At 51.5% G+C, this 14,279-nt stretch overlaps 1 protein-coding gene across 1 annotated transcript in view; it reads right to left on the bottom strand.

Annotated features, from left to right (window-relative positions):
• Positions 1 to 11,654: 11,654 nt before the first annotated feature.
• Positions 11,655 to 14,279, bottom strand: part of Supt4h1 (SPT4 homolog, DSIF elongation factor subunit) — a 5,835-nt gene continuing 3,210 nt past the window's right edge. Inside the window, exons 3-5 of the mRNA XM_021213270.2 lie at positions 12,365 to 12,420; positions 12,197 to 12,250; positions 11,655 to 12,022 (exon numbers count right to left, since the gene is read on the bottom strand). Coding sequence (XP_021068929.1) covers positions 11,955 to 12,022; positions 12,197 to 12,250; positions 12,365 to 12,420 — 178 coding nt within the window. The 3' untranslated portion in view covers positions 11,655 to 11,954. The remainder of the gene's footprint in view (positions 12,023 to 12,196; positions 12,251 to 12,364; positions 12,421 to 14,279) is intronic.

Below are 14,279 nucleotides of genomic sequence, written 5' to 3'. Positions count from 1 at the left end.
ATGCCCGGGGCAGGTGGCTTCCTGGCTCCCAGACTTGCCCTTCCCCAATGGCTCCAGCCACAGCAGATGGTTCAAGAGTTGACACTGACTCATTGGAGGTGACCCCAGGAGACAACGGTTCCCTGCTAGGGCCTTCAGTGAGCGCCCAGAAAAAAGTCCTTAATCCCAACACTAGAAAAATACAGTTCCCCGAGCCCGCCCCCCACCCATGGGCCTTTCCTCTGGTCACTGCGACCAAGCAAAGCAGGGCTGAGAAGTTCTCCTGAGAGGCATGACAGGGAGTTGGAACCCATACACCAACATCTTCCTTAGGTTCAGTGTCCTCAATATCTCTGAAAGCCACCACTTTCCCCAGGAGGAGCCTAGCCCCTCATAACACACACTATAGGGTTGTGGGTCACAATTAGGTGGGGTCTTTATCTTCATTCTGTCTTTTTGGGTTTTTTTCTTTTTTTTTTTTTGTTTGATTTTTCGAGACAGGGTTTCTCTGTATAGCCCTGGCTGTCCTGGAACTCACTNTGTAGACCAGGCTGGCCTCGAACTCAGAAATCCACCTGCCTCTGCCTCCCAAGTGCTGGGATTAAAGGTGTGTGCCACCACACCCGGCTTTCATTCTGTTTTTAGGGCCCACAAGGATGCAAAAACAAGGCATGTCGGGGATAATGGTCCTGGGGTAGATCATAGGTACCTTGTAGTCTTTGGGGGAGGGGAGGAAAAGGGCTCTGACAGGAGGTTCTCTTGGCCACAGGATGTGGGCAGGGGCCCGCCCACCTGCATGTCAACCCCCACTTTCCCCATGGGGAAGACAGGAAACTGCTCAGCCTAGGCCCTTAGCTGGGGGATGGGAGCAAGGTGGTGGGAGTCTGGGCAGGAGGAGTTTAGGGGGCTGAGTAGGAGACCCATATATTTCCCCGGCTTCCCCAAGCCTCTCAAGGAGAGAGCGAGCTTGGCTCTGGGGTCAAGAATGGTCTTGAGGGGCAGTTAGAGGAGGCAGGAGGAGATAGGAAGAACCACTGTATCTCCTTTGGGAAAGTCATGAGTGTCTGGCCACAGATCCACACTGGCTTCAGGGACTACCGATTCCAGGCCTAGAAGGGAATTGGAGCAGGGTCAGACAGAGAAAAGGAGACTGTGCCACCCACGTGTTTTCCTTCTGCAAGAGGGCTGCCAACCTGGAAAAGAGTGTCTCTGTCCCAGTACCCTCAAGTGAGAGTAGGAAAGGAGGGACCTGACCCTTCACCCCTAAGGTCTGGAGGAACCGTGGTAAACATTCTCGAAAGGCTAGCTAGGCAAAAATAGGTCAGTGTTCCTTTAAGAGACCCCTACCAGGCCTCAGACCTGGGTGGAGGGGAAGTGGCTGCCCCCGGAGATAAGATAAAAGAGGATAAGAATATCAAAGTTGTGCAGTAACCTGGGTTTCTGGACCCCTATCCTTTGGGGCTTAGGATAGTCCTAGAGCTATCACTGGGAAGACACCGTGTCCTAGAGACAATGTGCCACAGAACGAAAGGCGGGGCCTGGCTTCTGGTCTCTGTTGTGCTGTAGATGTCTGAGTAGGTGACAACTTGTCACCAGGCAGCCCTCAGTCCAAGAAGCACTCCGGCTCCTCTTCTGTCCAGAGCAGGATGGTGGGTTCTCCGTCCGAGAGGCTATGTCCCCTCTGTGGACAGTCTTTAGTGCCCCAAACCTCCCCCAGGGGGTCATCGCTAGCCATAGAGTTTCTGGGATCAGGGAGTTTCTTGGAGGGTTTGGAATTTTCTGTGGTTCCCATCTTGAGGTCGGGGCTGAAGAACAAAGGAACTGAGGAGGAGGAGTTCAGGGTCCCTGCGCCTGAAAACCCCTAAAAGTGAGAACCAGAGAAAAGAGAACGAAAGGGCAAGGACATGAGGCCCGTAAGTGTCAGAAGAGTGGGTGTGTGCCGTGAGGAATGGGGTGCACACCTGTGAGCCGTTGAGATGCTGGACACCCTAGAGCCACACACAGTAGATGCAGCCAGCTCAGGACAACAGCTCATCTGGAGGGCCTCCCATCCACTCCTGAACATCCCTGCCACCTGCAAAGACACTCGGCCAGTGACGGGACTGACAGTTGTCCTGGAGCACACAGGTGTCGCTAAAGGACAGGCCTAACCCCCTCTGTTGCCCCCAAAGCTTCCTGCTGCCTGAGCTCCTCCGGAAGAGACAAACGGAATCATCGGTGGTGGTCTGGATGTGGAAGGGGAGGTCTTAATGGCTTTCTTGGTTAAGGAGAGAGAGTTCAAGTAGATGATTCGAAGTCCACCCTTGGGAACACGTCCAGACACAGTGAGGCACACAGGAGGCAGCTGCCACCGTTTACATTCTGTGGGAAAATATCCTCCAAAGTCCTTTCTGGTTTTCACTTAAATGACAGGGTTTCTCTGTGTGGTCCTGGTTATCCTGGAATTCACTATGTAGAAGAGGCTGGTCTCGAACTCACAAAGATCCTCCTGCCTCTGCCTCTCCTGTGCTAAGATCAAAGGTATACACACCACTATGCTTGGCTGTTTTTTGTGCGGTGTTTTTTATTATTTTTTTTAAAATAATGTATTTTTATTGTAAATAATTATATTTACATTGGTGTTTGTCTATATGAAGGTGTAGGATCCCCTGGAATTGTGATAGACAGTTGTGAGCTGTCATGCAGGTGCTGAGAACTGAACCCAGGCTCCCCTGGAAGAGCAGCCAATGACTGCTCTTAACTGCTGAGTCATCTCTCCGGACTCACCCCACCCCCCTTTTTAAAGACTGGGTCCTATGTAGCTCAGGCTGGGTCTTGGACTTGCTATATAACCAAGACTGACCTTGAACTTTGATCCTCCTGCCCCTCCCTTAAGTGCTGGGACCACAGGCTTAGTGCATTCTAGGCTAGTGCTCTACCAACACAGCTATATCTCCAGCCCCTGATTCTGGGAGATTCTTATTTCCTGGGATCTCCCCTAAGTGAAAGGAGGGCTGAGGAGAATGGGGATGGGAAACAAACCCCTATTCACTGAAGAGATGAGCCCCAGACCTGGGAAGCTCCAGAAACAAAGCCTTTTCCTCCCATCCCTTCCTAACTAACTCTGAGGACAGCCACTGTGGATGCTGAGATAAAGGCTACGGGCCTGAAGAGAGCACATAGGCCCACTATGGAGCACTCTCAGTTTCTGGGAGGGGTAGAGTTGAGAAGGGACTCAGGGTCACTGCAGGGGGATGTAGGGGAATTTTGGGTAGGTACCTCCCAAAATTTGGGGTAGTAGTCCTTCTTTGGTGCTGACCCAGGGAGAGGGGTAGGGTGGGTACCAGCAGAGACCTTCTGGAAGAAGTAAACTCAAGTGGGAGAGAGTGCGGAAGGGGTAACTGGGCAAAGAGAAGAGGCGGAGAAGAGGTCTTTCGAAGGCCTTTGTCTAAGGCCTTTGCCTTAGAAGGAGCGAAGGCCCAGAGTGAAAGCACTGAGATAAAAACCAAGACTTCACCCCAGCTGCACGGGCCTGGGGCCTCACTCAGTGGGCCGACAGACAAGCAGGCAGAGATGGCAGGCCAGATAACCTGCTTCTGATGAGAGAAGCCACAGGAGCTAACCACTTGCAAACAGGAAGTGGAGAAGGCAGAGAGGCCCACCCTTGAGGGAGCCAGCATTGAGGCAAGAGTTCCCACAGAGGAGGGAAACTGATCCCCCAGCACCGCAAAACCTGGTAAAGCCGGTCACAAAAGCAAAGCAAGGGTCGGTGGACAGAAGTGCCCCAACCAAGTCCCCAGCAGAGGTCAGTTCGGCACCTAGGAGGATCCCGGGTCACCTCAGTGCCTTGGGAGCAAGAGGGCTGCTCCCTGTGAGGCCAGGAGAATGGACAGGCAGTCTCCCTTGGTCTCTGCCTCCTCTGTCCAGACGTCTTTCAGATTCAACCCCATGCTCATGTCTTGTCAGACAAAGGGCAGCTCCAACACATGTGCCACACGGCTCGGTCTGGGAAGCTGTTTTATAGGCCTCTGGCTCAGCAGCTCAGAGGTCACGGGACAGGGGATTCAAGTAGCACACCCGCCCTTAGGAAGCCAAGTTGCAAGCAGAGAGAGAAACAGAAGGCAGGCTGAGGTGAGGGCCAAGGGCAGGGTTCTTTCCACAGCATCTGGGAAGAAGCAGAAGGTCTGGGGAAGAAGGGGGATGCTTGTGGAAGGGAGAGAGGCACCCTCACCACAGCTGTGGGAGTGGTTACAAAACCAGAAGCAGCAGCATTCCCCTCCGTGATCTCCTAAGGATGCTGGCAGAAAAAGAGGAAAGTTCTGTCTACACATGGGTGTAAGGCCTAATGTGCATAGCCATTCCAGCTCCAGATTAAACAGTCTCTCTCTCTCTCTCTCTCTCTCTCTCTCTCTCTCTCTCTCTCTCTCTCTCTCTCTCCCGCCCCCTGTGGTGTGTGTGAGTGTGTGTGCCTGCCATGTGTAGGATCCAGCCTGGGCCCCACACATTCACCTCTCCATCTCCATGCCATAAGAGAGGCCAGGCCACACAGTGAATGTGAAGCGTGTGCATGCTTGGGCTGCGTCTCCTCTGATCACACGGACGCAGGAAAGCAAGCAAGGAGAGGGGGTTGGGAGAGAGGGAGATCGTAGTGCCTGCTACCATCTGTCAAGCAACCTAAATCCTACCCTTGATAAGGGGACAGCCAAGAGCACAAAATGGAGGGACAAGATTCTTGAAGCTCTTACAGTGTAACTTTGGGCCTGTGACTGAATCTTCCCTGAACCCCATGTCCTGCCTGCTTGGCTCTAGAATGGAGGAGAGAGTTGATTGAAGGACCTGCTTTCACTCTGGAGTATCCCCAAGGACAAAGGTCCAAGGCCCTTCGTGGTAGGAGGAAGCAACAGTACCACGCTTTAAACCCACCAAACCACAGGGCAGCCGTACGTCTTCACAGATGGATGGATGTACAGTAGACATCCTAAAGTCCAGAGGGCTCGGGGCAGAAGGGCTCTCTAGCTTTTCTGTCAACCTTTGCCCGCCACAGGATTCCTCACGCCCCAGACACAGCTGGAAATACAAGATAAGGTGAGGGAAGAAGAGCCCATCACATGCAGGAGCTAGCCTGGCTTCCATGTCGCATTCTCCATGCCGGAGGAGAATCCAGTGCATTTGATCTCGCTGACCCAGTAAGGCAAATGTCAGTATCCCCATTTCAAATTGAGGAACCGGAATCTCGGCCAGGTTAAGTTTCTTCTTCCTAAATGTCAGACCGACAGTCTGCACCCCGTTTTTCTGCCCTCCCGAAAGAGTCAATTCTAATTGCCTCGAAGAATGCAGTTCTCCCATGAAGACCTGTCTGTCCCCCCGATCCCCAGCTAAGGAAGGAGCTGGAAAAAGCTGGAAAAGCTATGGGAGGGACTCAGGGCCCACTTCCCTGCCCCAGGCTTGTAAGATGGGACAGTGGATGTGACTAAATGGGGTCACCGAGTGGTCTGCAAAACCTGCCGAAGGTCATCATCCACCCAGGTCTTCAGCGGTCAGGTGGGGGAGGGTTAGCCACCAAGCCCAGAGGGTGCCCGGGGACAGAGCAAAGAGCCCCAGCTCCAGCCGTTCACAGCACTGAGCCGTTAAAAGTGACTCAACCAGAAAGTGCGTTTGAAGTGACGCCCACTGGGCCCCACAGCCAAACCTCAAAAAGACGAAGTGAGAGAGACAGAGACAGGGCCTGTGGGGGCTGGGCTGGAGGTGGAGGCCCAGCCTGGAGCTGGCCTAGCCAAATAAGGGCAAATGTGCTCCACGTAGACCAATGGAGCATGAGTGTCAGCGTCATGGGGCTGTGGTTCCAAGAGGGGGAGGCGAGAGGCTGGGGACAAATGGAGGTGGGAGATGGGGGCAGGGGACCCGAGCTCGCCTCCTCTAAGGGTCTGAGGGTTAGTGAACATAGCTGGGTATGGGGGGCCTGACTCCCAAAGGGACCTTGATGCTGCGGTCTGCAGACGCACAGCTACACACTCCCCCGGCCCCAACTGCATGTTGGGGTTCCTGGAGGCAAAAGGAGCCCAAGGAGGACTGCCCTCCCCTACCCAGATCCTGTAAGCATGCAGCAGCGACTGGCAAGGGGAAAGGCTAATCCAGTACGCTGCTCAAACCTTCTCCTCTGTGAGAAGGGAACTGAGGACCCGATGTAGTTTTGAACCTGGAAATTGCCACATGAGAGTCTACTTGCACTGAAGGAACCACAGGCCACTGGCAATTTCCCACCATGTTCTTGCCCCCAGTTGTCAGGAAAGATCCTTTTGCAAGGGCATGGGTTCAATTCCGGCCCTGGTACTTCTAAGAGGATTGTGTGGGGTGAGGGTGGGGGGCGATTATTCTCTCCTTCGGTAGAAGAGACTGATCATTGCCTAATCCAGGGACATGCCTGCCTCCCCTACCTCTTGTAGCCCAGCAGAAGCCTGGATCCCAGGTCATGCCCCACCTCTCTGTCTGAGGCCCGCCCTCCATCTTGCTGCTTCTCTAGGGGGCGGAGCTGAGGAAGTGAGTCTCTTCAGCGGCCCAGAGAAAGTGAGGCAGCTGCCTTTATGAGATGGGGAAGCTGCCTGGTTGTCTCTGGGCTTTCCCGTCACTCCGTGGTCTCAGGTCATCCAGTCCCCGTCAGGTCCAGAGTTCCAGAGAAAACTAGGTTGTTACTGGCCCCCTCTTAAGGCTCTTTCCCCTCCCAAGTACAGAGTTGTGTTTTCCTTTCCAACTTTTGCTATTCAACCCCCGAGGGAACAGTCAACAGTTACCATATCGTCCTATCACCAGCGCCACCACCCTTTGCTGGTTAATGGCCCTACAGGTATCTTTTTTTCAAAGGGAAAAAAAAAAAATCGAAGGTGGCAGATGCTGGGTTTTCAGAGAAGGAAGGAGAAACACTTTTTTGGAAAGCAACTAGGGGTCCTGCCTTGGTGTCTGAAGCCCATGCCTCTGTCTGCTGTGTAATGCAAGGGCTCAGTCTGTGGGCAGGAGGTCCACATACAGAAGCAACACACAGAGCTCTGGAAATGGGCCTGCTAGCTCCCTGACTTACAGGCGCCTATCAACCAAGGGATGAGCCTCGAGGAAAGCGCCAAGGGGCTCGAGTCCTCTCCCAAAGGGACCTGTTGAGATGGAGCGCCAGAACTCAATGGGATGATGGTTTTCATCCTAATTCTTCAAGATCTTGACATGTTGATGTCAACAGTGCAGGGCAGTGTGGTGTGCCCTTGGTTCCTGTCCCTGGGACATTCACAGAGTATGGCAGCACCTTGAGGCAAAACCTCTGAGGACACATCGTGCAGCCATGGTTTCTCCTGGAATCAGGCTGGTGTGGTCTGGTCCTGTCCCTCACAAGGTGGAGGCCTTAATAATACTCCACTAGCCCCAATGTGCTCTCTGCCTTCAGCGCTACGGCCCAAGTAGTCCGAAGCTCACCCTCCCCCAGATGGAGGTCTCTGCACCCAACCGAAGGCCCAGGCAAGCAGCCATGTGCTTTTCTTGATCTAAGCCTTACTCATTCACCCGCCACACTACAGTATGTACCAAATGTAGCCGTCTGTTCCTTCAGCTCAAGCAAAACTAGAAGGGAGACTGCCATGAATGAATGACAGACGCGACAGCTGACAGGCTGTGAATCCAAGAGGTAAAAAAATAATCAGTCCTGAAATCATTTTACCACAGGATTCAAATATGGAGGCTCATAACAATGACTTTGAGTTATGTAGAGGTTTAAGTCGTATCCTGATTCTTGTGTGCAGATGGCAAAGTATATAATACATTAAAAAAATAAGACTAGGTATATATCTCAATGGTAGAATATTGCCTGTTATACACAAGATCCCTGGTTCAATCCTCAGCAACACACACACACACACACACACACACACACACACACACACACACACACACGGAGGTGGGGGGAAGAGGAAGAGAGGGGGAGGAGGGGAGGAGAGGGAGAGGGAGGAAGGGAGAGAGGATGAGAGAGGAAGGAAGCAGGGAGGCAAATTGAGATGTGTAGCACTGTAATGCCAGCTACTTGTTAGGATTAAGAGTTCAAATCGTGCGGGGCAGTGGTGATATACACCTTTAGTCCCAGTACTAGCAGAGGCAGGCAGATCTCTGCAAGTTCAAGGCCAGCCTGGGCTACAGAGTAAGTTCTAGACTAGCTCGAATAATTGGATGAACTATCTCAAAGCAGGGGAGTGTAGCTCAGTGGTTGGTTGAGAGAAAGAAGGGAAATAATACACCTTCCTGGCATTTTGATATCCTGTGTGCTTTCTCCCACTCGTGCCTAACACAGGCGCATCTGTCTTGCCAACTGGGCCTATAGCTTTGCCAACTGGGTTTTGTAGAGAAGCTCTGCCCTGAGCACAGTGGCACATATTTTTAGTCCCAGCTCTTGGGAGGCAGAGGAAGGTTGATCTTTGAATTCAACTGCAGTCTGTTCCAGTGAGTTCTAGATAAACCAGGAAAGGTTATAATAGTGAGACCCTGTCAGAGAGAGAGAGAGAGAGAGAGAGAGAGAGAGAGAGAAAAGAAAAGAAAAGAAAAGGGAGATAACAGAAGAAAAAAGAAAATTAGAGAAGAAGAGAAAGGAAAAGAAGAAACTGTGTAGACACAACGATTTGAAGTCATGGGGCCAGGGTTGGCAGAGGTAGCAGGTCGGAGACGCAGGAGTTCTTGCCCTCAGCAGGAACATGTTTTCACCATACACAAGGGTCTGTGTCCCACCAGGTTGTGTTGGGGGCCACAATTAGGCTCAGGTGGAGGGAGGCAGAGAAGACAACAGGGAAGAGGATGGGAAATGTGGGCACGGGTTGGCAGGTGCTTAGGACTTGGAGTTGGATGGACAATGCTGCTGAAGAGAACTGGCCGTTTCCCTTTGGCCTCCTCCTCTCTGGCCTAGCACTCCACTGCCTCGTGGCTAAGTTCTGATTGGGGACTAGAGGCGTTAAGTAGGGAGGTCAGCAGGGTCTGGGGTGGGGGGCTAGGTGTTGGGACCTCAAACAAAAAGCTAATGCTCAAACTTCTGCCTAACCCTCATATGGGCAGTAACCAGGTGAGGAACATCAGTGCTCAACTGTGGACATTGTATTGTTTGCGCTAAGGCCCCACTACTAAATTGTGGCTAAGCCACTTTAACCCTCACAGCTTGTCTCTGTTGCTAAACAAGGAGTTTCAGATCCGATCAGATCATGGATGTCAAAGACTTTTGTCAACGACCAACTACTATTTACACCAAAGTCTTTATAGATGCTGAGTGGGAGCTAGACTTCCAAAGGGAAGTCTGTCTTTACCACTGCCCACCTGCCTCTGGCATCCTCAGAGATCAGTGTCTGACAGGAGCCAGGCCTGAAGACTGAGGAGCTGGCTGGGGACAGGCTGTGGGGAACATAGTGGCTACCTCAACATCAGGGTCTGCCCCCACCCTGGCAAGCCATCCCGTCACCCTTATTCTTAGGGAAACTGCTCTCTGCTGAGACATCGAGACTCTTGCTCTACCAGCTTCTGGTCACCACTGCGCTGCTACTGTGCCCCCCCCCCCCCAGCTTTGGGGAGATCAATACCAGGGGGCAGAACCTGAGGATGAGGCAACAGTCTCAAAGCAGCTCGCCAGGTGCTGCTGCTAGTTTTGTCTGAGCTGAATATACCCGTTGAACAGGGGAGGAGCCTCAAGGGCCAGGGGTCAAACCACGGAACAAGACACCAAGAGGATCCAGGCCTCGTGGTGCAAGCCTACCATCCCAGCTACTTGGGAGGCAGAGGGAATCCCAAGTTCAAAGCCAGCCTGCATTATAGTTGACTTTCTCACCAGTACAGAAAATTAGCGAGGTATAACTCCACAAGTGCAAGGGCTGGGGATAGCTCAGTGGTAGAAGGCTTGCCTAGCATGCACAACGAGGCTTCTGGTTGAACCCCCAGCACTGAAGGAGTCAGAGGGAGTGGCTGAAGACTGGGGTCTACTCAAACCTAAGCTAGGGTAGGTCTAAACTTTAGCAAGCTCTGCACCCTTAAGGAGGTAGAACACAAACAGCAGTCCTAGAATTTGAAAGGCCCCTGTGCCACAGGACAGCCCACCCTGAGAGTCTAGAACCAAACTCCTGTCTCGAGCGTCTTTCGGCTTAAAGGGTAGGACTTCTAGCACTTTCTTGCCTGTCTGGGCTGCTGGGCAGCAGCTAATATAGGAGGTTCTAGTACCACAGGGTGAGAGGGATGGAAAACCAGCTCCCAGGTGGATTACGCTGCAACAAGACCCATGCCCCCCATGGCCGACAGCCACTGTCTTTTACTTCCTGTGAGACTGACAGTTGGGGCCCAAGAGGCGTGGGACTCAAGCAGCCCCAATGTGGTTATTTGTGCAGGCTCTTCTTGCCTCCCCTCCCCACAACTGTTTCCATTCTCACCACGCAGTCACATCCGGGTCATGTACACACAACAGCAACTGGGGCTTTCCAGGGGACTTCTGAAAAAGCCAGTGAAAGCTGAGGTGTTGGCTCCACAGCCTAGACCCTCTTGGGGAAACTTTCTTGTTCCCTCCAGGAGGTAAGGTCCACTCTGGATAGCCGCCAAGGCCCCTTCCAAATGAAACTCACTGCAGAGTTCACCAGTGATGGCATCTTTATTTTAGATGGCTGGGCTAGGGAACCCCTTCAACAGCTTGGTTTGGAGCTGAGGGTGATGATCGGTTCCCTCAGAGCTTGAGGGTGCAGGTGAATGAAACCACTCCTGGTGGGGACCTGTGGCTGGATGAGTAGCCTGGTCACCACCAGCTCGTTTTCCACAGGCTGAGATGGCAAGCACAGGGTCAGCAGGTGACACCAGTGAGAGAGAGTCTAGTGCAGGTACCTCCGCTAGCAAGGTGGTGCTCCCCCAGCGGGAAGGCTCTGGGCCTCGTCTCCAATTCTGCCTAATTGTTTAGACGATGTAATCAGACAACAAACTATGCAGTGCTCTTTACTATTATTTGGCTTTTTGAGATGAGGTCTCACTATGTACCCCAGGCTTGACCTAACCCCCACCTCAGACTCTGGGGGCTGGATTTCAGGCATGTGCCACAGCTGGCCCTTTTAGGGGAGCTATCTATCTACTTTTCTTATTCTTTATTTCCAGTCCTTACAACCCTGAAACAAACAGGGTAAACAGGAATAATTACTCCTATTTTACAGATGGAAACTAAAGAGAAACCAAAATGGGGATATAATTTCTTTAACTTAAGTAAGAATATATGGTAAATATTTTATTATAAAAACGACACATCTTGGCCAATGTGGCATTACCCATGGATGGCTCCCTTCTTAGCTAGAGGAGGGCCTGTTTTCCATGGAAACACAAAAACCCAGATCAAGACCCAACAGCCACTAAGGGTACTAAGGGGAACATGAACCGAGCCTGGCAGAGGTACAGCAAGAGCATAGAGACAGACACAGGAAGTGAGAGAAGTAGGAGCATCAGGGTGAAGGCACTAAGGAGCCTTGGGTTCCTTCAAAGGAGGGTGTGCACCTTGCCTCAGGACAGCAGGCATTCCCCCGATACAGCAGCAAGAGCAGCAGAGCATCGTACCCCTCACAGGCAGGCCAGAGAAAGGACGTCAGCTGCACTACCTCAGAGCTCACAGGGCAAGGAAGGCCTCACTGTGAGAGGAAAAGGAATACAAGGCCGGGCCTCAGTACCCTTTCAAGTATGTTCCAAAGGTTCATTTTATTGGTATTTGAACCAAAGTCCTGCCTGTAGACAAAGGCAAAACCCTGACCAGAGGTGGGCAATCAGCTTCTTCTGATACAGCCTCTGAGAGTCCGCCCAGACACTCCCGCTTCACCAGTGGTCAGAGAGTAGATGACGTAAGGCCGGGTGTGCTGCTTTCATGGAGTCTGCTGATTCTGAGATGGAGGGCGGGGAGTCTTTGGGGTCCCACCTGTTTAGTTCCACAAGAAAACAAGTACGGAAGTAAAGAATAAGATGCTATGGCCTGCACCTAGCTAGGTCTTTATTGCTGTGTCTCTGGATTTGTAGGCCACTCCTCGACTTTTCAGCTCCCGCACGATTCCTATGACAGAAAAAGAAACAGTCCCATGAGACAGTCCCAAGGATAAAGATGCCCACCACCCCATCCCCGGCACTGGAGCTGCCTGCCTATCACCTAAGATCAGGGAAGGGGTACTGGGAGAATAGACTTCTGCTGGGCCTGGCAGGGGCTCACTGCTGCGGTTACAACTATTACCTTGGGGCAGGCGACCAGTGACGGACACAGCATATACACCTGGCTTAAAGTTACCTGAGGAAGAGAGATTAAAATGGGACTAAGTTAAGAATGAAAACCACTGAAGACAGGTAGGATGCATGTGTGCGCGCGCGTGAGTTCATGTGCACGTGTAAGAAAGATACTTACTGACACGCTGCCACTTGGAGACCCAGCTGTCCTCTGGACTCATCATCGCAATGATTCTAGAGAGGAAGACAAAGACTCAGCCTGAGCCTGCCCTGCTAGAGGGGCCACAGCAGCTCCCCAAAGCAACAGCTCAAGCAAGGCACCTGAGGAGAGACTCACCATGGGGAGCTGGGAAGCAGTTCTAACCCTGGGAAGGGAGTGACACAGCCTTTCCACCTATGTCCCTGGACAGCCAGTAAGAAGAGGTTTTTGTTTTTGTTTTTTTTCGAGACAGGGTTTCTCTGTATAGCCCTGGCTGTCCTGGAACTCACTCTGTAGACCAGGCTGGCCTCAAACTCAGAAATCCGCCTGCCTCTGCCTCCCAAGTGCTGGGATTAAAGGCGTGTGGTGTGCCACCACTGCCTGTCCAATAAGAAGGGTTTTACCCGTGGATGTCCAGTACTGACGACAACCAGCCGAATCACTAGGGGTCTGGTGCCTGCTGCAAAGGAGTCAAGACAATGAATCTGCCTCCTGGAAGCAAACTAGACTAGGACAACCCTTCCTTTAATGAGCTGTGCAGTCTCAAGTTCAGTTGGAGACATTTCACAGTTTTATTTTCTTCTTTTTTTTTTTTTAAAAAAGACTTATTTATTATTATATCTAAGTACACTGTAGCTGTCTTCAGATGCACCAGAAGAGGGCGTCAGATCTCATTATGGATGGTTGTGAGCCACCATGTGGTTGCTGGGATTTGAACTTAGGACCTTTGGAAGAGTAGTCGGTGCTCTTAACTACTGAGCCATCTCTACAGTCCATTTCACATAGTTTTACCAGTGAGACTCAGGTTGAGAAAGTGCATGCAAAGTACCTAGTACAGATACAGACAGAGTAGATGCCAAGTGTCCCTTCCCATTCCATCAGTCCTTTGGCAGATAGCTCTGCCTCCACAGGCTGAGGAGCAGAAACCCTACTCAAGGGCTAAAGCCACTATGTGAGCAGGCAGGTTCTAGGAGGAACTGTGAGGCTATCTGTTAATCATACAATCAAATAGTTTTCTAGGAACTGACACTGACTGCCTCCTCCATGGCCGTCCACATTTTACTGGCCACAGTGCTGACGTCCAAGAGTGGGAGAAGGGTAAGACAGCAAGCGGCTCTGCAGACTGATCCCAGACAGGCAGTTACACAGCCCCCCACCCCCACCCGCACTTTCTCTGCCCTTCATAATCGACCTTCTCAGTGATAATATTTGAAATGTCCTTTCTACCTTGTCTTAAGTTCCTCTGAGACCCTACAGTTCTAGTCAGGCCTGATCAGGTAACCCACAATTCCAGTTGGTCTGGAGGCAAAGCAGAAGATTCCCAGTCCAAGGTCTATTTGGCCAACTTAAAAATAACCCTGTTCCCAAAATGATTTTAAAGAGAGCTGCTCTATTATGGTAACAATTATAAAGATACAATCCACACTCAGTAGGATGGCTCTTCAAAAGCAACAAACCACAAAGCCAGGAATAATACACACCTATAATCCCAACGCTCGGGAGATAGAGGCAGGTGGAGCTCTTTGAGTTCGAGGCCAGTCAGGAAACAAGAGAAATCCTGTCTCAAAACAAAAACAAAAACCAACGACTAAATAAATTAATCTACATAAGTGTATTCTTCACAATGGCCAGAAGGTAAGAAACCACGGCATTTTAAAAATCCATGTTTTTACACACACACACACACACACACACACACACACACACACACACACACACAAATTAAAATAGCAAACTTGAAAAAGAAAGAAACCTTTGGAAACTGATGAGGCAGCTCAGTGATTAACAACACATACTGTTCTTGAAGAGGACCCGGAGCTGGTGAGATGGCTCAGTGGGTAAGAGCACCGACTGCTCTTCCAAAGGTCCTGAGTTCAAATCCCAGCAACCACAT

The sequence above is a fragment of the Mus pahari genome, chromosome 14 (assembly GCF_900095145.1).
Source record: "Mus pahari chromosome 14, PAHARI_EIJ_v1.1, whole genome shotgun sequence".
In the NCBI taxonomy this organism is placed as follows: domain Eukaryota; kingdom Metazoa; phylum Chordata; class Mammalia; order Rodentia; family Muridae; genus Mus; species Mus pahari.
Note: the sequence above shows the minus strand (reverse complement) of the source record. Positions and strands in the feature narration are given on the sequence as shown.